Raw genomic sequence first — 25,864 nt, forward strand, 5'->3', positions numbered from 1 at the left:
TCTTAATGCACAAGATCGATGGCATTTTAACGATTCTATGGCCGGTGGTGATCATTTACAATCAAGTGGTCCATTTCCCAATCTGCCAATATATTAAAAACCAAACACAGTGCACTTTTATTTATATATAGATTACTCTTACTACATACATACTCATCAAATATTCTACTGCAAAGCAGCAGTATTTGGTACTGTTGTGTTCCGGTTTCAAGCGTAAGTGAGCCAGTGTAATTACAGGCACAAGGGATTAATTTAAAAATTAAACAAAATAAAATAGTGAAAAAAATATTTTTTAATGATCGCTTATAAGCAATTACATTACAGGACTTTGAGCCGTAGCGTGAAGCGTAACAAAAACTTCAACGGTGAGAGCGAGAGGATTCAATATTGCTAAAATTTCAGGCGAACATTCTTTATATAAATATTTATTTTGTATTATTTAGAGTACATTTGTATAAATTGAAAAAGTCATAACATTCAATCATCGCTTAAATTAAATACATAATATATATAAGCGTACGTCGTATATCTGTATGTCTATAACAGGAATGTATCTTCGAAACTGGAACAGCTTATTAAGATACAGTAAAAAAAAATGTAGACTACGTGCAACAGTAGCTATCATTTTAATAATACTAATAACATTAATAAATCTAAGAAGGCGAGTCATATTTCCGAGAATTATATTTCTTCTTGTCGTTTTTATATTTTTTTGACGTATTTGGAGATATATTTCGCAATCACTAACATGGGTCTTTCTTGCCACTCTAGTAACTGGGATTTAGATGGCGTAACCTGAAAAATAAAATGACATATTTTAAAGAAATCTTTAATATAATAATATAAATTAAATAACAATTTATTGTCGGAGATATGAACCTATCTTAAGTTAAAAATTAGTTCCAAATAACTCCAAAAAACAATTAATACCTGATCTTCTTCCAATCTATTGACTAAAGTAACGCAGACATCAGCTGATCTCAAGCCAGCTTCTCTCGTCATAGCAGCAAAGGCGGTTGCCTCCATTTCTATATTCTTAACTCCCAAGTCCACTAGAGTATTGATAAATGCCATTTTGTCTTCCTCCGAGTAATCGCAGAATGGTCCGTCCAGGCGAGCTTGACCTTTCAAAATATTTAAAGGGATTTATGGTACATTGAATCTTAACCAATAATATATATATGCGAATTTGATTTTATTTATTTCTTTCGAGTTTTAAATACTAAACTATATTAGCTGTTACTTTTTTAACGCAAAGCTACCACCGGTTCGGAATGTAAATTCTTCCCATAAGAAGATCAATATTTTCTCACTAACGACTTACCAGTGTAAAATGCAAGTGACCAACTGGCTTCTCAATTTGGGCTACGATGAGACTGGATCATTACTAAAACGATTAATATAACATCGACCTAACTTATTTTTGCTTCCTACTCCATCCCTTCCTTATTATAATACACTTTACAAATATTTTTAGTATATATATTTAGATGTATATTTGTATATATTATATTTTATTAAATTAAATTATATTTGATTGTTATGTTTGAACAAATAATAAATAAATGTGCTGTGTAATTGGAGGGCGTTAGTAGCTACGACACAGTATTATACTATTGTAGTTACTTTAAAAAAATAAACAATAAAAAAAGACCCGACAAGAACTCAAGACAAGACTTAGTAGACATTTATTGTAATCAATCAAATACATATGATAATTATATACATTTAAATTTATGTATATTTTATGAGAATCATCATACTTTTATACCGTTATAATTATAGCGTGATCCTAAACTAATCAAAAATATAACTTAATTATTTAGTTACTATCATAATCGATTCTTATTCCGATCACCATATTTTAATTTAGTATGAAAGTAATTATTTATAAAAACCTCTATAGAAATCATCAGCCGCCATCGTTCCACCCAAAAAGGTAGAAAATTCTTTTTCTTCGGATGCAACACAAAGTAACTCTTCGCTCAAACGTTTGTCGAAGTACGAAGGAATTTTTCTTATTTTACCCAATACTGGCTGAAAAATATGCAACAGTTGATATACACACTGACACGCTAGAGAAAATTTCTTGACAAGAAAACCCAATGCTTTTTTATTGGTTACATGATATAAGATTCCTTGTTAAGGAAAATTAAGATTATTTTTTTAATTCTAATGTCTGCCACTTTAAAAACCAAATAATATCTAGGTGTCAGAAGACAATTGAAAACAAAACGTCACGCCACTTTTAAATTACAAAAAGCTACGTACGATATCATATGATTTCTCCAATGTCCCGTTTAGACCCCACGACGAGATCACCACTGATCCAGGTGGAATATTTAAGCCACCACTCGTACCTATTCTAAAAATTATAGGATCTTTTGCTTTCGCATAACTCAATAGTTTTATTACTTCTTGAAGTAGAATCGTCATTGATGGAATTCCGATTCCATGCTGGAAATATAATAAAATGATAATATTTATAATAACAATTTACTTAATAGTTAAATATACATATACAGGTGTAACATTTAGTATTGTTGTATACCGGCTTGAGGAGTCAGTGTGCAAATAAAACAGGCACAAGGGTCATAACATGATAGTTCCCAAAAATTGGTGGTGGATTGACAGTGTAAGGGTTGGTTAATATTTCTTGCAGAGCCAATGTATGAGTAGAGTATGTAATATATATAATCCAATGGTGGAGTAGAGTCATTTGCCATCCCGGCGCATATAAAAAAAATGTCTATTGAGGATGGGGACCACTTACAAAAATATATAAGACTCAAAACGTTTCTCATACTTTAATTTCTATCTCAACTGTTGAGTGAGTGAACTCTATTTATATTAAAAATTTAACTTACATTAACAGAGAGCACGGGTCCTACTTTATACATGGCGTATCTATGCGAATGTTTAGTCAAATTTACAAAAACTTCACAAGGTATATCCAAAGCTTTAGCGACATATTTAGCGAATTCCTTCATTCTGTATTTCGTACCGCCCATGCATACAAACTGAAAAAATAATAATCTTCAACCACAGCGAAAGGAAAAAGATCATGATTATCATTTAATTATTAGTGTCTTTAATAAAAAACAGACGATGCTAATTAAATAATAAAATAATCAATGTGTAAAAATATTTACAAAATTGATAATTTTAATCACTTATTTACGAAAACATTTAAATTTAATAGGAAATCGATTAAAAATAGTTTCTTTGTCCTGATGAATTCTCAAGAGAAGTAACATTAGAGTGAGCCAGTGTAATTACAGGCACAAGGGACATAAAATCCCAAGGTTGGTGGCGCATTAGTTATGTAAGCGATAGTTGACATTTCTTACAATGCCAATGTCTAAGGGTGTTGGTGACAACTTACCATGAGGTGGCCCATATGCTCGTCCGCCTTCCTATTCTATAAAAAAATACTATAGATATGTTATAATAATATATAAAATATTCGAGATAATGTTCTAGTCTCACCTTAACGTCTCCAAACATTTTGGGCAGATCATAATTTTCATTGTCTAACCCCAAATGGTACAAAACGTCTTGATTCAGCTTAGAAAGATGTTCATTCCTCAATCGAAACGTTCCATCTGGATTTCTATGAAAATACAAAAGTAATATGTTAAACTTCTTATTAAGAAAGGTTGTATAGAAGTTGTATGGTTAAACAAAGCTTTGTCTCCTTTTTATGAATCTGTAATTGCTGGTGACAGAAAGAAAAAAAATAGAGTGTAACTATTCATCCCTTATACAACATTCTATTTATATATCAAATTTATAGGTAGGTGGACGGGCCAATGGGCCACCTGATGTTAAGTGGTCACCACCACCATCGTCAATATATAGACATCGATGTAAGAAGTATTTACCTCCCTAATATGCCACCAAACATACAAGGGGACTGCAGCACCTTAGTTTATAAATAAACTATACATAAAACGAGCCACCATAACCTTAATACTTACTTAGGAGAAGTTGATCCATAGCGTTGACGCAATACTGTGCTACAATTTTGGTAATGGGGCTCCAGTCCTTCTACTGACAGAATATAATCACAGTCGCATTCTGGTGTAGAAGTTATTTCACTTGCATGCAACATAATTCCTGTTGAAATTAAAAGTTTTTATACACAGATTACTTTAAAAAAAAAAATTAGTAGGTAAAGGTCGAACTTTAGACATTGGCGATGTAAGAAATATTAACCATCAGCAATGCGCCATCAACCTTATGTACGGCGATGTTATGTCTCTTGTTACAGGTACAATTACACTGGCTCACTCACTCTTCAAACCGGAACGCACAAAACTAAGTATTGCTGTTTAGCGATAGAATATCTGATGAGTGGGTGGTATAGGTACCACCCACTCATCAGATATTCTCTTTATGCAAGCCCATCTGGGTAGGACCCAGATGGGCTTGCATAAAGCCCTACCACCTAGAAAATTATCATTATTGTAACTTCTTATTTATAAAAGAATAACAATATAATAGAATAATATTCTAAATATTCAAATAAAGTTACTCGTTCATTATCGAAAGCGTAATGATATGCATAGTATTATATTTTAAGCTGAAATCGTTTTATTGATGTTAAACATCTAAACATGTAAAACATATACGTTTCAGAGGAAAAACGACATGACGCTCCCTTATGACGTCATGCCCCCCCCCCCCCTCCGTCGACGCTCTATCCCTTTTTGTTTGTCCATAACGCGTTTACTATGTACTTTGTTTCTTTATATTGGTATAAAAATATATTTATTTTATTAACGAAACTATGTTTTTAATTTATTTCACATTTAATTAATTAATTTTTTTAACTATAAAATGTTTCCATTTCGAAATTTCACATCTACCTAACGCGCTTTGAAAGCCGTATTATTTTTTCCATTTGTTCCAGAAGGGTTTCATTTATGTGTTCAATATGCACAATTTCATTCAAACATTAGGCAACATTTACATACATAGATAGTATTAAAAAACAATTGTAGAGACTAACCAACAGCTGCGAAGAAGATAATATACTGGAAAAGTGTGTGTGGCTTTTTACGCAATTATGCAACAGTGTAAGAACTCTCTTTAAACCACGGCCCGAGATAGGTAATAGTCGAAATAGACCTTTATAAAAAAAATACAATTTTTCATTCCAATTATCATTATAAAAATAGCGATATCCTTCGCAAGGGTATTTCCAAGATCAAACATTATCAAAATCAGTTTACTGGCATTACGTCATTCATTAAGCTGTGACCTCTTTGTCCCTTTGCCTTTCAACAATCAATTTATAATGTTTATCTTTATAAAAAGATAAATTACTATTATAAACAGAATTCTGTTTATAATCCATCTCGTGCTTTTCGGTGAAGGAAAACATCGTGAGGAAACCTGCATGTGTCTAATTTCATCGAAATTTTACCACATGTGTATTCCACCAACCCGCACTGGAGCAGCGTGGTGGAATAAGCTCCAAACCTTCTCCTCAAAAAAAGGGAAAGGAGGCCTTAGCCCAGCAGTGGGACATTTACAGGCTGTTACTGTACTGTACTGTTAAATTACTATTCCGATATTCAGAATTGAAATAATTTTCTATGTACACGTGTTGTTGTGTACACATTATACTTGAAAACGATGATACAATATAATTTGCATAACAACAAACATTACTCTTTATTATTATATATAAATTTAATCAATAAAATAATAAAACAATTGATGATAACTCAACGACTTATATCAGTAGGTCTTTGTTTGAAAATGATAATGTTACTTCCTATCTGCTTCCCTATTAATATTATGAAATATATAAGCGAATACTTGGTAAGCAGACTGGCAAATCGGCCTGTTTTTAAGTCTCCACATAGCGCATAGATGTTGACACTAAGAAATTTTTTCAAATAAAGTTACTCGTTCATTATCGAAAGCGTAATGATATGCATAGTATTATATTTTAAGCTGAAATCGTTTTATTGATGTTAAACATCTAAACATGTAAAACATATACGTTTCAGAGGAAAAACGACATGACGCTCCCTTATGACGTCATGCCCCCCCCCTCCGCCGACGCTCTATCCCTTTGTGTGTCCATAACGCGTATACTATGTACTTTGTTTCTTTATATTGGTATAAAAATATATTTATTTTATTAACGAAACTATGTTTTTAATTTATTTCACATTTAATTAATTAATTTTTTTAACTATAAAATGTTTCCATTTCGAAATTTCACATCTACCTAACGCGCTTTGAAAGCCATATTATTTTTTCCATTTGTTCCAGAAGGGGTTCATTTATGTGTTCAATATGCACAATTTCATTCAAACATTAGGCAACATTTACATACATAGATAGTATTAAAAAACAATTGTAGAGACTAACCAACAGCTGCGAAGAAGATAATATACTGGAAAAGTGTGTGTGGCTTTTTACGCAATTATGCAACAGTGTAAGAACTCTCTTTAAACCACGGCCCGAGATAGGTAATAGTCGAAATAGACCTTTATAAAAAAAAATACAATTTTTCATTCCAATTATCATTATAAAAATAGCGATATCCTTCGCAAGGGTATTTCCAAGATCAAACATTATCAAAATCAGTTTACTGGCATTACGTCATTCATTAAGCTGTGACCTCTTTGTCCCTTGCCTTTCAACAATCAATTTATAATGTTTATCTTTATAAAAAGATAAATTACTATTATAAACAGAATTCTGTTTATAATCCATCTCGTGCTTTTCGGTGAAGGAAAACATCGTGAGGAAACCTGCATGTGTCTAATTTCATCGAAATTTTACCACATGTGTATTCCACCAACCCGCACTGGAGCAGCGTGGTGGAATAAGCTCCAAACCTTCTCCTCAAAAAAAGGGAAAGGAGGCCTTAGCCCAGCAGTGGGACATTTACAGGCTGTTACTGTACTGTACTGTTAAATTACTATTCCGATATTCAGAATTGAAATAATTTTCTATGTACACGTGTTGTTGTGTACACATTATACTTGAAAACGATGATACAATATAATTTGCATAACAACAAACATTACTCTTTATTATTATATATAAATTTAATCAATAAAATAATAAAACAATTGATGATAACTCAACGACTTATATCAGTAGGTCTTTGTTTGAAAATGATAATGTTACTTCCTCTCTGCTTCCCTATTAATATTATGAAATATATAAGCGAATACTTGGTAAGCAGACTGGCAAATCGGCCTGTTTTTAAGTCTCCACATAGCGCATAGATGTTGACACTAAGAAATTTTAAGCATCCTTTAAATCATCAATGCGCTACTGACCTTGGGAATCGAAAAATCTGACCACCATGTTTATAGATAACTCACAATAACTTATAATGTGTATGTATGTGTTTATATAAAAATAGGAATAAATTCTAGCTTTAGCTGGATTTACAGTCCATATGAGACTAGTAGTTGAACGTTGACGTTTTATTACCAAGTACGGGGGACCGATCGCTCAGCGCGATTGCGATTATCTAATATAGTCTTCGCTAAATCGTCTGAGGTAAGAACTATTCCAATAGCAAAAGTAAAGATTAACAAACATAAAATTGACATATATAGCAGAGCTATTATGCATATCGCATGAAATACAAACAGCTCTCGATTAATATATCTACTTACGTAATATAATTATTCCACTTAACTACAAATATCCACTTTAATTTTTACTTCCAAAGTTCGAAAACAATTTCGCTGACATTCAAAACGCTAGTTTTTCGCAAATCCATAATGAATACCATAGATTAATTATTCAAGATCTCGACCAATGATATCACGTCCATTAAATGTCAAAGTTGTTTATTGTTCTTTACTCCACTTGCCATTGAAATAGGCTATAGATGGTAATCACCAATTATTTTGATGATCGAGTTCGTTGTTTCTCGGTGTGAATGGTATGCGTTTGTAATGACGCAAGGACATTACGTAATAAGGGTTTAATTATTGCAAACGCATTAGCAATGCAAATATTAGCTTAAATACATTATAATGTATTTCACATTTAATGTGGAATTTAAAATATAAACAAATCATATCATGATTTTTAAAATCCTTTGTAATCTGTACTCACTTGAAGTTGTACAAAAAAATTTAAAACACTTCTTTAATATGTATACTTATTTCTAAAACAATTAGAAAACAACAAATAAAAAAGCTACATAGAAATTGTTTTAATTATAAATACAAGTAATTAAACATCTCATTAGTTTACGAGTATCATTACGAAGATATCAGTTGCGTTGTTCCTGATTTAAAAAAAACTTGATAAATATTATGTTAACATAAGTTTAGTGAAAATTAAAAAAAATATATATATATTTTATAATCTGTATTATTTAAAAATATTTTGAAAAAATACTTACGAATTGTCCAAAGATTCCTTATTAATATTTCTTAAAAATAAATTTAAACTCACTCACGTGAAACAGAATTCTTTTATAAAATGACAATAGATACGTTATAACCGTGCGGCGCTTTATCACGTACTGCATTATTTATTTATTAGGTGTCCTATATATATATATATTTATCTGTATGTATCATTTGTATGTACAAATGTATATTTTAATGATAAAACTGCATAAATACCGATTTCGGCCACGGCGGCCAATTTGAACACAGATTAGCTAACAGCGCGGGACATATTATTGGTCACAAGTGTGTGCGCAAACACAGGTGCACTCTCTATTACCTAACTCTCAAAATCCGATGGGATGGCAGTCCGACACGACCGGAAAGAGGTCAGATGCAGGACCAACGGCTTTACGTGCGTTTCGAGGCGCGGGAGTGTACACGCTTCCAACTTACAGAGTCTGGGCTGCTACTAAGAATTTTCGACAGAAAAACTTTTTTAGTGGTCCGACCTGGGATTTGAGCCTAGGACGTTCGGGTCTGCGGTCCTACATCTAACCACTAGACCAACGAGGTAGTCAATATAATAGTGTATAGCTTAAGGACATAATATATAATCTGTATTTTTTATTTTTTCTTTAGTGTATCTTTGTTTATTTCTTTTATGTATATCTACGCTAGTTGAGTGCAAAAAATTCGCCCAATGTAATATATATACGCAGAACGATTGCCGGGTCAGCTAGTATTTATTTATATATGTATTAACTGACCCGGCAATCGTTCTGCCTGATGACCGCCGATAAAAACAAAAGAACACCGACCCTTTATTTTCTCAATTTAATGTATTTAATTAATGTAATGGACATATTCATTATTTGATTAAAAGTTAAATGTAAAGTGAAAAAAGTAACATATTTTTATTCTGAAGCAGTTCATTAATTTCCAAGAGCAATTGAGTGTACAATATTTTTTGTCAGTTCATCTTTAGCCAACACAAATAAGCTCGATGGCTTACCCACCCGAGAACATGCAACATATAATTGTCCGTGTGAAAAACATGGTGTGCCCAAATCTAAGCGACAAACGGACATCGTTTGGCCTTGCGACTTATTGATTGTCTTTGCGTATACCAATCTAATAGGAAATTGAACGCGTTTGAATTCAATTGGCACGTCTATGGGAATCATCAGAATTCGTGACAGTAAAACATTTTCGGCTCAAATTAGGCTCAAATTTCGAGTCAAATTAGGCAAATAGTATGCAGTATTAGGCAAACATGGACGACCTCCAGCTAGGTGGAGTGACGATATACGCAAGGCAGCAGTTGGCAATTGAGAGCTGAAGATCGAGCTCAGTGGCGTGCCATTGGAGAGACCTATGTCCAGCAGTGGACGAGAAAAGGATGATGATGATATATACATTAGTTTACTTATATTATAATATTATTCAATATGTATGTCAACGTAATTGGAGATAAAATTGTCGATACTGGTTTTTTCGTGACAATCGCTGCCAAACTATAAAAGATAAACGAAATCATTGTAGATAAGATTTGTAGATCTTGGAAATGCCTACATGTATGGAATAGTCCACAAAAGATTGCATTGTTTGCTAATAAAACGATAAATTTAGTTCAATATGTTGGTCACACAGCATTAATCCTTATTAAATTTAAAGGTAAAGATGTAGGTAAGAAAAGAGTAACCGAGTTTATTGCCGTTTCTTCTCAGTATACTCATCATTGTGTACTAGTAACTTTACTTTTATTTTCGGTCTGATCATATCGCGATAGATACATATCGTGTATCGAAAATCTATATATGTGTAATGTATTATAAATGCGAATGAATATGTATGCTTGTTACCACTAAACCACTGAACCGCTCTTAATAAAACTGTCTGCGCCTGCGGTAACTTGTGACCTGGATATACCGTAGATGAAGTCGCGAAGAACAGCTAGTAACTAAAAATACAAATAAAATGAATAGAGATAATATTATTTATAAAATTGTTTAAGATAGATGAGTGTTATATATTTTTATTTATTTTTTTAAAAACGAAAATGTTATCATTATGGATTCTGCGTGTAATTATTTTGTCTATGTTTATTTATTCTGCAACAAGAACTGCTTGGATTTTGGCGATTTTTTTTTATAGAATAGAAAGGCGGACGTGCATATGGGCCACCTGATGGTAAATGATCACCAACGCCCATAGACATTGGCATTGTAAGAAATGTTAACCATCGCTTACATCACCAATGCGCCACCAACCTTGGGAACTAAGATGTTATGTCCCTTGTGCTTGTAATTACACTGGCTCACTCACCCTTCAAACCGGAACACAACAATACCAAGTACTGCTGTTAGAATATCTGATGAGTGGGTGATACCTACCCAGACGAGCTTGCACAAAGCTGTACCACCAGTACATAGGAATAAAACATATTGATTTATTGACAATTTATATTCTGGATTGACATGGTGGAGTTTTAATGAATTGTGACTGACATGAATAAAACATAATTTGAACTTCAAAAATAAACAAAGTGTTGAATATGTGAATAATATATAATATTATTATTAATTATTTAAGGATAATTACTGAGCGCAATAAAAGACGTCCATTCGGTTGAGCGTTTAATAGCGAGAGACCACCATATATGGGTTTACAATTACCCACAGTTATAAAGTAATATTCTAAAACTACCCCATACATTACACCCTCACCCTTAATTACTTATACATTACTTAGAATTAACTTAACCTAACTTAAAAATAAATTATATAATATTAGTTGCCTAATCAAATTCGAATCGAAATCGTTCAACTGGTTTCCTAACGCGCTGGGAACGAATCGATGGTGGAACATCTACCTGAGTCTCAGGGGATATCGATGGTGGAATACTAAGTTCCGTGTTGGATGATTCAGCCGACTCAGTCGTCGGTATTTCTAGCTGTGGCTCAGATATGGGGTGATCACTCGGCATGTTTTGGTTTTGTGGTGGCGATTTTGACGTAGATAAATCAAAGCTTACCCAACGTTTTTTTATCTGATTAACGTGTCTTTTGATAGGTGGACCGTCATCCCTACCTATGAGGTAATTACGAGACCCAAAATTACCATCTATTTTACCTTTTATCCATTTCTTTCCTTCCCCATAATTCCTTACCCAGACATTATCCCCTTGTTTAAATTGCCTTATAACTCCTTTTCCTCTTTCTATTTGCTTATTTTGCACCTCCCGTACTCTATCTTCCATCGCCCAATCCCTATGCAATAAGTCTAGTCTTGATCTTATACGCCTACGTTGTAAAATCATGGCAGGTGAAAGACCCGTGGTACTTTGATCGACGTTCCTGTATGCTAATAAATAGGTTTGCAATGCGGCATCGATATCGCAACTATCCCTTAACGACTTTTTTATTGCCCGTTTGCACAACTTAACAGCGCCTTCCGCTGCTCCATTACTAGACGGATGATACACGGGGGAGAATGTAACCTTAATACCGTTGTTCCTCATAAAATTGGCATATTCTTTGCTCGAGAAAGGCGGCCCATTATCCGAAACAATTTCTTTAGGCAAACCGAACCTAGCGAAAGTTTCCCGTAAAACTTTAATAACAGCAGCCGCGGTCGTATTTGGCATGTTAAAAATTTCTAACCATTTCGATGTGGAGTCTATTAAAACTAAAAATGTTTTACCGTTAAGCGGTCCTAAGAAGTCAATGTGTATTCTTGACCATGGCTCCGGAATAAAAGGCCATGGCTTGATCGGAGCTTTCGCTGGTGCTGCGTTTTCCATCGCACACGTAACACACTCATTACAAGTGCGTTCAATGTCGGCGTCGATACCGGGCCACCAAACGTAACTACGTGCAATGCTCTTCATCTTTACTATACCTAAATGACCAACGTGTATTTCCTTTAGCAACTCAGATGTTAATGATTTAGGTATTACTAAGCGGTATCCCCAAATTATACACCCCGCATCTAAATACAATTCATTACGACGTACAAAATATGGCTTAAGATCTTCATCGTCGCACGCCTTGGACCACCCGGATTGTAAGTATAAAATTACTTTCTTAAGTATGTTATCCTTATTCTGATGTTCTACTACTGTCTTCCGTGTTATAGGTAAAAAAATTTGTATGAAATTAACGTAAGTTTTCTCCTCTACTTGTAGTTTCCCTTCTCCCGTTGGAAATCTAGATAAAGCATCGGCCGCGTTCTTATTACTTTGAACGTATTCAATATTATAATTATAACCAGCTAAAATAACGGCCCACCGTTGCATTCTGCTAGCCGCCATTGTAGGGATACCATGTTTATCACCGAAAATAGCTACCAACGGTTTATGATCCGTGCGTAACGTAAATTTCCTTCCGTATAAGTACGTGTGAAATTTTTTAATGCCATAAATAATAGCTAAAGCTTCCTTTTCTATTTGAGCATACGATTTCTCAGCAGCATTAAGTACCCGAGACGCATAAGCTATAGGTCGCTCCCCTTTAGCGGTTATATGTGAAATTACAGCCCCTACTCCATAACTACTAGCGTCAGTTGTTAGAATTAAGGGTAAGTCAGGTGAATAATGTGCTAAAATTTCACTAGATGTTAACAATTGCTTAACCTTATTAAAAGCTATATTACTTTCTGTATTCCATTCATATTTTTTTTCCTTTTTTAATAAAACATACAATGGTGCTAAAATTGTACTAATGTTTGGAACAAATCTAGCGTAATACATAACTAATCCTAAAAATGAGCGCAATTCGGATACATTATTCGGTATGCGAACCTTCTGAATTGCTTCAATCTTATTTGGGCATGTATGAACCCCTTCTTTACTAATTACAAAGCCTAAATATTTAACAGAGTCGGCAAAGAACGCACACTTATCTTTTTTAATTTTTAAACCATATTTTTGTAATCGATTAAATACCTCGTGAAGTGTTTTTAAATGTGATTGGTCGTCCTCCCCGGTAATTATCACATCATCTAGGAAAACACCCACTCGAGGCATATCCGAAAATAGTTGTTCTAACAATCTTTGAAAAATACCTGGACTCGAAGCCAAACCATAAATCAGTCTATTATACCTAAATAAGCCCTTGTGAGTGTTTATTACAGTGTATTTTTTTGATTCATCAAGTTCAAGTTGTGCATAGGCTTGAGACAGATCTAACTTAGTAAATTTGATACCCCCGTGTAATTTAACTAACAGATCCTCGACTCTCGGTAAAGGAAAACGATCCACCTCCAAGCACTTATTTAATGTTAATTTAAAATCACCACATACGCGTATTGTGCCGTCCTTTTTCATTACCGGTACGATCGGTGTAGCCCAGTCAGATGTAGTAACCGGCGTGATCACTCCATTCCGTACCAGCTGATCCAGCGCCCGCTCCACAGGCTCGCGAAGTGCGTAAGCGAGCGGTCGTGCGCGCATGAACACCGGCTTCGCGTCGGGTCGCAGCCGAAAACCAACCGTTCCACCATTGAATCGTCTCAGCCCGTCCGAAAACACTTCACAATATCTGGAACTGAATTCATTAAAATTAAACAGCTTGGAATTAAAATCAATACTATTACAATTCATAATAGGAATCTCGATCTGTAACTCGCTAATCCAATGCCTGCCTAACAGATTCGTTTTTGCATCTTTTATAATAAATAAATCCAACGATTTTCTTTTATTTTTGTAATTAACTATAGGACTTATTTTACCAACGGGTTTTACAATTTCTCCAGTATAATAGCGTAAATTTAAATCACACTTTCGAATTAAATTATGTGACAGATATTTCTTATAGCAATTATAACTAATGCATGATATCGCACTGCCCGTGTCTATTTCCATACAAAGAACACAGTTATCAATATTGATACTAATTGTGTATGGTGCAAATTTTTTTAAATAACTACTTATAGAAAAATTGTTTACCTCCTCACTGCCCGAGCCTTCGTTTTCTGTGCATACGGAACTATCATTTTTTACGATGTTTAATGACACCTGCCTTTGTAGTACTGGACAAACCTTTTTTAAATGACCTTGTTCGTTGCAAACTCGACATATATAAAGTCTAAATTTACACCGATTTACTTGATGATTTGCACCACAAACGTCACACACTTGTTTAAAAGTCGTTCCCTTCTTTTGTCGTGTGAAGTCATTCATATTATTATCGCTCCGCCTGCTAATTATCGCTCCGCTTGTGAGGCTTGTACCACTGCTTAAAACCGGTTCTCGCGTTCCTACGTTCATATATTTTTGTAGATGTTTCCCTGTGCTTCTTTTCCTGGACGTAATCTGGTTTATAGATTCCTCCGCCTCTGATACGCCGTCACCTAATCTCCTGGTACGACCTTCTACCAAGGCTGCATCCGCCTCTGCAGCTTCCATTGTCACCGCGAGTTTAAACGCCGAATCGAACGTTATATTATCCTCCGCAAACATTCTTTGACGGATACAGTCACTGTTAATACCACATACAAATTGATCCCTCAAATTATCCAATAATGTTTCCGAACAAAAACCGCAATGTTTCGTCAATTTCTTTAATGCCGCCGCATATTCCGCCACGGACTCATTATGACGTTGCACTCTTTGTCTGAATTTGAACCGCTCCGCCAATACACTCGGTTTAGGTTGAAGATGACGTCGCATAACATCCACCAGCTCTTCATAGCTTTTCGCAGATGGTTTGACTGGTGTACATACATTCACCATCAGTTCGTACGCGTCACTTCCGATCACCGTTATCAGTGTCGCTACTCGTATCGCCGGTTTCACATCGTTAACAATAAAATACTGTTCCAACCGATCCACATACAAATTCCAATCGTCCTTGCCAAGGTCGAATTGTTCCAGTTTTCCCACCGACATAGTAATAAAACGATGCGTCACACACGTAGTTTCTTTACTACTCGTCGCCACTGTTGAATATGTGAATAATATATAATATTATTATTAATTATTTAAGGATAATTACTGAGCGCAATAAAAGACGTCCATTCGGTTGAGCGTTTAATAGCGAGAGACCACCATATATGGGTTTACAATTACCCACAGTTATAAAGTAATATTCTAAAACTACCCCATACATTACACAAAGAAAACGCAATTTCGAGCACATTAATGAATGATATAAAAGAAAAAAATAATGCTTTTTGATTAATTATATTATTATTAACTAAAAAAACACAAAGGCAGACAAATTATTTCACATAATAGAACAAACTTATAGTGAGAAAGTCAGTAAGAGAACAAAAAACACTATTTATTACACCTAAGAAGATTTTTTTTTTTAAAAAGAAAGTATTTTTATTTGATTTTTTTTTTCTTATTTAATTTAGGGAATTTTGTCCTGCTAGTGCAACACGTCAATCCCATATTTGTATTTTATATGGCACATAATAACATTATTTAATTGTCACACAGTAATACTTGCCACTAACTAACTACCGTACTACTAAAAAAATGTTACCATTTATTTATTTATGTTTATTGTTCTTAATGAAATCACTACATATTATTTTAAAGCAAAATTCTCTCGCCGTTTCTGTCTGTCTGAACACAATTATAATATAAGTTTTCACCATTGGACGGTTGAGACACATTAATTAAGCTTTTGATATATATATATTTATTTATTTTTATTTTTTTTTTATATTCGCCGGGTGGGCAAATGGTAAGTGGTAGTAGAGTCCAAACGCGACGACGGCCAGTACAGACGCATATACCAAATGAAAACATAAGTAATTAGTATTCAAAACATATTATATGCTAACCTAGAGTTTAAGGCTGTGGACACATGTCTACAATGCACCGGCCACCCTGTAACGGCACGGCGCTGCTACCGGGAGACGGCACGGCGTCGTGCCGCAGCACGGATAATTTTTACGAATATTTTAGAATGTCCATATCAAGTTATGAAGAACTCCTAACTATGATAGTACCTCGTATACAAAAGTAATACGTGTTCAGAAAACCTGTTGAGCATACATAAACTAACACGCGGTACACCTTACACGGCACCGTGCTGTGGCACGACGCCGCGCATATCCCGTGGACTTTATACTATGTAGAAAACAATATAGTTGGTAACTCAATTTGTTACTTATTAGTGAACATACAAAGGCCAGCTAATGGGATTCTCTAAAGCTAATTTAAAAAATGTATTTTTTAAAGGCGTTACTAATATTTATATTTACTACATAATAATTGCATAAACATAACAATAACGATAAATAAATATGTTAATTAATATTAATTTCGAATTAGATTTAAAAAAAAACGAAAATGTTATTTGACCAATTATTTTAATAAACATATATATTATATTATGTTTTATATTCCTTAACAAAACTAAGACATTTAACTGAAAAACTTATGGCCATAAGCCATAGCTTCATCCGCTATGACTAACTTTGGCCTTTAGATTAGTTCCACAGAACTATATCGGTCTATTAGAGACCGATGTTTATGTTATGTGGTTCTTTTAGTTAAGATTAAGATTATTTTTATCAGGCAATACATTTTATCAGATAATGATTATTACTAGAAGAATATGAGAAATCAAAATTATTACAACAATATGATATGATAAAATCAGGGTTATGAAAGAGAATGGAATTAGTACTACAGCTATAATAATGACCAGTTAGATTTTGTATTTCAAAAAAAATAAAAGCGAAATTTAAAATAATGTCAGTTAAAAGAACACTTCACATAAATGTCAGTTTTTATAAACTACTTTTTCGATAGAGATGTTTTTGTAAAATTATTTTCAGTTCCTTAACTATTTAGTTTTAGATTTATTTTTATATATTTTTATTACAGTGTTTTTACTCTATAAGAATTTTAGATATAAATCATGCCAGAGTAAGTGAAGTTATTTCTTTTCTAGAATTAATATAAGGAAAATATAGGGTGGAGTATGATTTGTTGGTGTGTCACGATCATTTGACGTTAATCGCTAAGTTTTCTTAAGCATACTAAAAATAAAAACAATTTTCACAAATAAGTACGACAATTTTCTACCGTTAAAAGAGCGACGTATAAACCGTTTGCTCTTCGCCTTTCAAGGAGCGTCTGAAACCTGTGTAGGAATCGCGTTGTCTCAAAAAATTTTAGTTATTATTGTTACAAATTAAAATTTTACAAAATTAGCAAAAGTCAGTTTTTATTCAATAAGATATAAACATTTGAGAACTACTTAATTAAATAATATATATTTTTCAAAAAATCGATATCTCAATAAAAACTGAACCTTATATACCCTCATAACGTTATAAATAAATCGTAAGAAAAGTGTTTTAAATATCGAAAAAGGTATAAAATTATTATAATATTTCGCGAAACTCGTGTCTCTTAAAGTGAATTCAGAAGTCAAAGTGATACTTAATAGAGACAAACGATTTTTTAAAAAGAACGTATTTCTTGATTTTAGGTGTGTACCCTGTGCTGCAGCATCCTGCGCACCTTCAGCAGGTATTAAATGCGGTCTCAAAGATGGAAAACCTATGGACGGTCAACAGGAGCATCCATGCCTTTGTAGGACTTGCTGTTGCGGAAAACCGCCACTTGTCAAACCAGTTTAGTTACACATTTTATATAAATACACCCAAGATTATAATCATATTATAGTATATCAATAATCTTTACTGCTCACAGCGGATTTTGATGCACTTTGCTGAAATAATCGGAAATGCATTTAACGAAGAGTTGTTCCAAGCAATCTTGGATCAATTCCTCATTATGCCCAAGTATTAATATATGACTTTTATATACCTACATAAAATTTAAAAAATACTTATAGTCAACTTCATATTTGTGGTAAAGTGTTAGATTAAGTATATAATTATTAAAGTGTTTTTCGATAATATATTTCAGTGTTACAAGCAGCCAAAGATACCTGAATCGTATGCTCCACGCCGGTGTTACATGAAACCAACCGCTCGTGTCGAATCTTGCACAACTTACAAGTTATCCTACCTTCCTGTAGAAGGTTGCAAAAATCTTAGAGGAGAAGCAAAGAAGCCGCCAGTGAACTTGGTGCCGAGTTGTGAACCAATGGAATCTTGCACAGTCCAAAAAGTAAAAGCTATCAGATCACTAACAGTAACAGCAACAGCCTTTAAATGTCCCACTGCTGGGCTAAGGCCTCCTCTTTTTTGAGGAGAAGGTTTGAAGCTTATTCCACCACAGTACTCCAATGCGGGTTGTTGGAATACACATGTGGCAGAATTTCATCGAAATTAGGCATGGGCAGGTTTCATCGCGATGTTTTCCTTCACTATCAAGAACGGGATGAATTATAAACACAAATTAAGCACATGAAAATTCAGTGGTGCTTGCCCGGACGCGAACATCGGTTAAGATTCACGCGATGTGAACACTATCAGAGTTTAAACAATATGATTTTTTTAACACTGAACAATAAAACAAATTAAAAGAAAGTGTTCTTGCAATTATATTGGAGTCTGGTTATTAATTGAACGCACACTAGACCCCGCTCTTGTCGCGTGACCTAGAGGAGCGAGGTACAAGTAGAAACAGTACAGTAACAGCCTGTTAATGTCCCACTGCTGGGCTAAGGCCTCCTCTCCCTTTTGAGGAGAAGGTTTGGAGCTTATTCCACCACGCTGCTCCAATGCGGGTTGGTAGAATACACATGTGGCAGAATTTCAATGAAATTAGACACATGCAAGTTTCCTCACGATGTTTTCCTTCACCGTTAAGCACGAGATGAATTATAAACACAAATTAAGCACATGAAAATTCAGTGGTGCTTGCCCGGGTTTGAACCCACGATCATCGGTTAAGATTCACGCGTTCTTACCACTAGGCCATCTCGGCTTCTAGACCATCTAGGCAAGTAGAAAAACAAAGGATAATTATTTGCCGGGGAAATTAATAATGTAGTATTGTATGAGACAATATCTCTATAAATGCTATTTTGAACGCTCTTTATTTACACTAGATAGGTAAATAAACTTCTAAAATAAAGGTTTAGAATTTTAGCTCTAAATTAATCTTAAGAAAATATGTTTCATGATCTTTTCATCAGCAAAACCACTATCAGTTTCATCCTCAATACAGTTTTTATTTTAATTATAATTCTTTATGTATTAATTCTAGATGTCTTTCCTGCCAAATCCGGTATGTGTGACGCAGTCTATTCGGCCTTGTCACCATGACATGTGGGGTCAGGGTCCGATGCAGAACATCACAACTCAGCGACATGATTACGTGGCCAAGCCATGTGTGCTCCGAGAGAGTTGCAAACCACCTGCAAAATTTCATTCCGTTGAACAAAAGTTTGAGAGTAAGTCATAAGTCTTTACGTACATAGTTTACTGTTACGATTAAATTGTATATGGATTTATTTTAAGCTGTTCTATGTATGTATGTATCTGCTGTAATATAGATTGAGAGATTAATGAGATTTGAGTTTTTATGTACATCAAAATAAACTTTAATCAAGTCGACTCTTATAAGGCCTTTTGTCATTCCCTTAACTTGTAAATAACTAATCCATATAAAAGAGCATCTAGAAGGCATCTCTGTGGCTTTTTCAATAGAATCTACGTTCCGAAGAGGTATGTATAAGTGACCTTTTAAATAATCTTATACAGTGACGCTTCACGCAGTGTTGACGATGACGAAAAAGTGTTTGTAATAACCTACTTAAATAAATAACATTTAAATTTTGATTTCAAAATAGTACCTCTAAATTTGAAACGAAATATACCTCAGGAATGTATGACAAATGCAGAGTATACACTACTCCTAATTGCCTTCAGATCGTACAGTCAACAAACTGTCCTATTTGCCACCCGAAAGGATAGAGCATGTGAAATCGTTTGCACCTGAACGTTGTTACGAACGCCCCGCGGCTAAAATGGATGACAGCACTACACATAAATTGAGCTATATGCATAATCAGGTAATATCAAGTCGAGCCTATATTATAAGGGTGTTTTCCACCTTAAGTCGCCTTTAACCTCCTTATAAATGGAAGTCGGTGACGAGATTTAAACGACCTTTCCTTGCATAGAGTTAGTAACGAGTTTTAAAATTATCCTTTGATGCTTGAAACGCCCAAGCTATGAATATTAAACAAAAGCAGTCACAAAATCTCTTTATTCTAAAATGAACAAACGGAATTTCAAATACATTTACTAATTCCTTTACTGTCATTTTTGTCTACTTTTATAGTAACGATTTTGAAAAACATTTTCTTTAAAAATAGCGTAAAAGCTAGTTTTAAAATAAAAATCCTGCTTTTTGTGTGTACATATTCATATTTTCATTATTAATATAGCTTTATTATAAGTTCTATGTGACGTTTGCTTGGATCCAAGGGATAAATGATTGGCGTGATGAAACATGGTCACGTGAACTGAGCCAAAGATCAACAGCTATCTACAGCTACATCTTCATCATTTCCGATATATCGACTGATCCTTGAACTTACGATTAGTTTCTTAAGTCCATTAACTTGTAAAATACTTCTTATCCCTTCCACTTTAGCACAAACAAAATTTGATACAAAATGCAATGAAACTGCAGCAAACGAATGTATAAGTCTCTATAGATGTATAAAAGATGAAAATATCATAATAAAAAATACTCCTAATAAAACTAGCTAAACGATGTTCTACGATTAATTGCTATTTTGGTCAAACTATACAATGCTGATAGCTAGAATGCGAGAACATTATATTACGATACAACGACGATACGACCGTCTCACAACAGCTTAGACCTCATAGTGCACTGCGTTGATGTTTTAATGAATGGTATACACTTCTTACTGTATTATAGTGATTTGGTACAGTTCACCACTTACCATCAGGTGGTCCAATTGCCTGTACTTATCGATCACTAAATAAACTGTTTTTCAAGATATTACCAAAAGAACCGTTGCCGTGGGCTTGTAAAGGACAATATCAAAAACCGTGTCAGAAGTTGGAAGCAAATACGACGTACACAATGAGGTTAATATTTCTAGCAAAATGTTAATTTATAATATAATAATGACCGGTTAGCCGCTACTATGACGATTGATATTAGCAGAATTTAGAATTGGATTTTAATATCAGAAAAAATATTTATATTTTCGCTATCTCCCAAATAGTTGTAGTTTTTATTCGATAAATCTTATGATTTATTGGAATCAAAAAAATCTTTTTAAAGAGACCTTATCTTAGCAAGCACCATTGAATTCTTACGTTTTTAAGTTTTAAAGAAACAAACATTTGGCGAATGAGATAATACATTTTTAAATTCTACTCAACAAAAGAAGAGACCGTCCCCTGAACAATTGAAACAGAAATAGGCTGTTCTTTTTTATTAAGTTAAACAAGATTTTTATTTTGAAACATTCTAGTTTCTTGGACTCAAAGAACGATTGTCGACGAAGAGCAATAATTCCTGAAAGCTGTACTAACCCCGTCACAGCCTCAAAAAGATTTGAAACTCAGACGATTTACAAAAACAGGTAAATATTATTATGTATACCGTTTTTCTTTAAGCTCTTCTAAATACTTTGAATATTAATTTTTGAAAAGAGAACGATACATTTAACTTGATTTTGTTTCGAATCTTTCGCTTTCAGCTATCTCCCCGCATCAGCCCCGATTCCGCAACCAGTGAAGCCCTTACCTAATCTCGTACCCTCCACCGCTTTAATGGAAGGAGATACCGTTCAAAAGGTAATAAAATTGTATACAAGTAACAAGCTAGGCTAGGCTAAGTTATATTGTTTCCCTGCTTCATAGTAATTTTTTGATAAAATATAGTTATTACGACTTAAGTCGCTATTTACAGTGGATAGAGTAACAAGAGCTGATTTGTTGTATAAAATAGGTAGGCGGTCGGGCGAGTAGTCATCTGATAGTAAATGGTCACCACCGTCCATACACATTGGCGTTGTTCGGCTTGGGTTTATTATATGATACAAGGTATATAATTTGTTATGGCAATCCTCGTAATCGATTATCGTGATTATTATAAAATTTTGATAAATGAGTTGTTCTGCGTGGTTTCTGGTCCAAATAAAACAAGTTTTTTTTTTTGTATATTTGTCCTTCAATATAAACGTTTTAAATAGACCCTTATTTATTATATCCGGGCGGGGGTAAATTACAACAAAATTGATAGCATAAACATCTTCTTCATAAAAATAAGTGCTAACTTATACCAACATCCATTTCACAATTTTTTATAGGGCCTAGTCTTTTGAGTTGATTTCTATTTCGTTGCTTATTGTGTTTTTTTGATACAAGATTGTCTTATTAGTAAAATAACGAGGTAATATATCATATAAAAGAAACATGAGCGTAAAATAATTGCACAACAATTCTGCATTAGTTTGTAGAATAAGAATGAGGTCAATAATAATACGAATTTCAGTCTGAGATACTCTGCGAGTTTGCCTAAATGTAGACTTTTGGCAAACTTTTCACATAACTTCTAATACAAATGTACTCGATAGTACTAGAATGTGTAAAACTAGTTTCATTTCTCATAACAGTACGTAGTGCGTTTTTTTTTTTATTTGATAGCGTTGACGTTAATCGTGATTTGTATGGAATTCCGATTATTGTTACCAGACACCGCCGTCACACAAGCTGCTACTGCGATTTTTTAATTTTATATTGGATAATATTTATTCAGACTACTTGTAGGATATTTATAAATTGTTTTATGGTGCTTAATTTATTGTGTAAATTTAAATTTCAGTTATCGTTTCTACCGAACCCGGTGTGCATAACGCAAGCGATCCGGCCGTGTCACCACGACATGTGGGGCCAGGGACCGATGCAGAACATCACGACACAGCGTCACGACTACGTACCGAAGCCGGCCGCATTGCGAGAATCTTTCAAGCCATCCCATAAATATCACTCAGTTGAACAACCCTTCGAAAGTGAGTACATATTAGTAACCGTAACCGTAACAGCCTGTGAATGTCCCTCTGCTGGGCTAAAGGCCTCCTCTCCTCTTTTTGAGGAGAAGGTTTGGAGCTTATTCCACCACGCTGCTTCAATGCGGGTTGGTAGAATTCACATGTGGCAGAACTTCAGTGAAAATAGACACATGCAGGTTTCCTCACGATGTTTTCCTTCACCGTAAAGCACGAGATGAATTATAATCACAAATTAAGCACATGAAAATTCAGTGGTGCTTGCCCGGGTTTGAACCCACGATCATCGGTTAAGATTTACGCGTTCTTACCACAGGGCCATCTCGGCTTATACATATTATATACATATTAGTACCTACTATATTCTACTCATAATAACCCAAAAGGTTACGTTAAAAACTTATACAAATCCCATGTAGTTTGTCATGAAAGCAAATTATATCACACGATATAATTTGAAAGAGTATAAATAAATATAAAACAGGCAGTCATTCCCTATGAACTGTTTTTCACTCCAAGTAAAAATTCTATCTCGTTGTCCCTAAATTATCTTTTTATTCGTCAAAATACACAGTACAAAATATGAATACAGCTTTTTTTAAATAAATATTAGTTAAAATACACTTATTATTTATATATACTGTTATTTGTTGTTATTTGTATATATATATATATATATATATTTGTATAAACTTTTAGTATTTACATAAATTTCAATCATAAGTTAAATTATTTGTACTTTCAAAGATTTCATTATATTAACATAAGCATGTCGGTGACACGAAGTCACGTTTCTATCCCCTACGATAAACCAGCGCAATGCGCCTATAGAAGTTTTCACTAAAAATACCTATGATTTCTTGTTTTAACCATGATATATATTTTATTCAAATAGATCGTACCGTGAATAGAATGTCATACTTGAACCCAGGACGTGTGCCCATGCCAGAATCCTTCGCGCCTACCAGATGTTACGAAAAACCCGCTGGTATATTTTAATCTACTAACTGAAATTATAATAATTAATAATATTTTATTAATTGTATATTATATCCGTATTTCAAAAGAAACTTAAATAATTGTAAAAGCTACGGAATTAACAGCATAACCAATAGCAGAATGTATTCGATGCTTGATTTGTAGTCTTATGTCCAGGCGGCATAGAGTACCTCAACCTGGGCATTTGAAAATATCGTGTAGTGTCCTGATGCATCGATTGTGTATGTTAACCACTCCCAGACACTCAAAGAACTGAGCTATATTTAATATTATAGCCAGCTATTTATATAATTTATATACTTTTTTTAAATCGTAATGTATATTGAAAGAAATTTAAAGACTTTTTCAACAATTATTTTTATAATTGCTCAATTTTTCTTTATATTTGAGTTACAAAATTGTCATAAAAACTTTTTTCATGTTTAAGCAAAAATGGAAAGCGACACGATTCAGAAAATGTCGTACCAGCCGGTTTGTGCCCCGTCGCCACAGCGACCACCCTGGGCCTGCAAAGGACAATATCAGAAGCCTTGTCAAAAGGTTTTACATATACTTAGTTATTATTAATCATACTAACGTTTCCACAATTTTTCTGTACAAAAACTGGCAACATTTAATCCAATTAATCATTTAATCCAATTTTGCATAGTTATCATATTTGAATGGTGATTGCAAAGTAGACCTAAATTTTAATCATTATTCTACATCTAGTTGGAGGGCACAACTGTGTATCGGTCATCGTTCCTACCCCCGGGCGAAGATTGTTCTGAATATATGGATCCTTGCTCGTATGGAGACTGTAAACGTTAGTACCATGTCAACGATAGTACAATCTTAGAGCAAAGAAAAACCGGTTTTGATTTTTTTTTATTTAATCAATACATGAACCTTGTATTAAATCATAATTTCATATAGGTAGTATAAAATCATTTTTCACTTTAGAAACGGTGTTTAGTTAAACACTGATCTTTCTTTCTGTCATTATTAATTTAACATTCGAAAGAAGAAGACATCACATTTTCTAATCAGTTTCATGTTATAAAGATAAATTTTATATTTCATCATTTACATTTCAGCTTGCAATTGTGTCTGCCCGTCCCAATGTATAGCAACAGATCCTTGTGCTTGCAATTTCCCCAAAGCTGAATGCTGCAGTTAACATAACCACGTACAATGTGACTTTGAATTCTAAATTTAAACGTAAAATCAACATGGCGTATTGTTACGAAACGTATAAAGCTTTTTACTTGTTAAACCTACTTAAATTTTTACCGAATATTTAATTTTTGATTTCAATGCTTATGAAGACTTTATAACTTTAGGAAATCGTTTACTGTACTTGTCCTATAAAAAAGTATTTATTAGAATTTGTATAAACATAGGTATTCGTTTATCGTTAGGTTTTTTTTAATAAAGTTTATTCTATACATTTTTATTTTTGTATCATTTAAATTTTTTATAGCTTGAGAACAACACCCTAGTTACTGAAATACTCTTTTTATGTACTTTAACTTACTTACTTTTGAAGTTGTCTTA

General features: G+C 33.7%; 3 protein-coding genes across 6 annotated transcripts; 1 reads left to right on the forward strand and 2 right to left on the reverse strand.

Annotated features, from left to right (window-relative positions):
- Positions 1 to 290: 290 nt before the first annotated feature.
- LOC126777682 (uridine phosphorylase 1-like) lies at positions 291 to 8,520 on the reverse strand. 4 transcript variants are annotated; one of them, XM_050500818.1, is made up of 8 exons: positions 8,107 to 8,125; positions 3,981 to 4,119; positions 3,490 to 3,613; positions 2,868 to 3,020; positions 2,272 to 2,457; positions 1,899 to 2,037; positions 931 to 1,124; positions 291 to 795 (listed from the first exon to the last, which is right to left on the reverse strand). In XM_050500818.1, exons 2-8 carry the CDS (start codon positions 4,112 to 4,114, stop codon positions 703 to 705), a joined length of 1,023 nt encoding a protein of 340 aa, XP_050356775.1. In that variant the 5' UTR covers positions 4,115 to 4,119; positions 8,107 to 8,125; the 3' UTR covers positions 291 to 702. The 4 variants fall into 4 exon arrangements, with proteins under 4 accessions (XP_050356775.1, XP_050356771.1, XP_050356774.1 ...); XM_050500814.1 differs by lacking the exon at positions 8,107 to 8,125 and adding an exon at positions 6,391 to 6,491; XM_050500817.1 differs by lacking the exon at positions 8,107 to 8,125 and adding an exon at positions 5,015 to 5,272.
- A 5,259-nt stretch (positions 8,521 to 13,779) lies between these two features.
- LOC126777696 (uncharacterized) lies at positions 13,780 to 15,064 on the reverse strand. The gene is made up of 2 exons (XM_050500836.1): positions 14,338 to 15,064; positions 13,780 to 13,936 (listed from the first exon to the last, which is right to left on the reverse strand). Exons 1-2 carry the CDS (start codon positions 15,058 to 15,060, stop codon positions 13,922 to 13,924), a joined length of 738 nt encoding a protein of 245 aa, XP_050356793.1. The 5' UTR covers positions 15,061 to 15,064; the 3' UTR covers positions 13,780 to 13,921.
- A 2,100-nt stretch (positions 15,065 to 17,164) lies between these two features.
- LOC126777647 (stabilizer of axonemal microtubules 2) lies at positions 17,165 to 25,755 on the forward strand. The gene is made up of 13 exons (XM_050500761.1): positions 17,165 to 17,277; positions 17,846 to 17,990; positions 18,289 to 18,492; positions 19,537 to 19,723; positions 20,202 to 20,344; positions 21,307 to 21,398; positions 21,791 to 21,901; positions 22,019 to 22,115; positions 23,146 to 23,332; positions 24,225 to 24,317; positions 24,756 to 24,868; positions 25,040 to 25,133; positions 25,405 to 25,755. The coding sequence occupies exons 1-13, from the start codon at positions 17,270 to 17,272 to the stop codon at positions 25,485 to 25,487; spliced, it is 1,557 nt and encodes a 518-aa protein (XP_050356718.1). The 5' UTR covers positions 17,165 to 17,269; the 3' UTR covers positions 25,488 to 25,755.
- Positions 25,756 to 25,864: the final 109 nt, after the last annotated feature.

The sequence above is a fragment of the Nymphalis io genome, chromosome 23 (assembly GCF_905147045.1).
Source record: "Nymphalis io chromosome 23, ilAglIoxx1.1, whole genome shotgun sequence".
Lineage (NCBI taxonomy): Eukaryota > Metazoa > Arthropoda > Insecta > Lepidoptera > Nymphalidae > Nymphalis > Nymphalis io.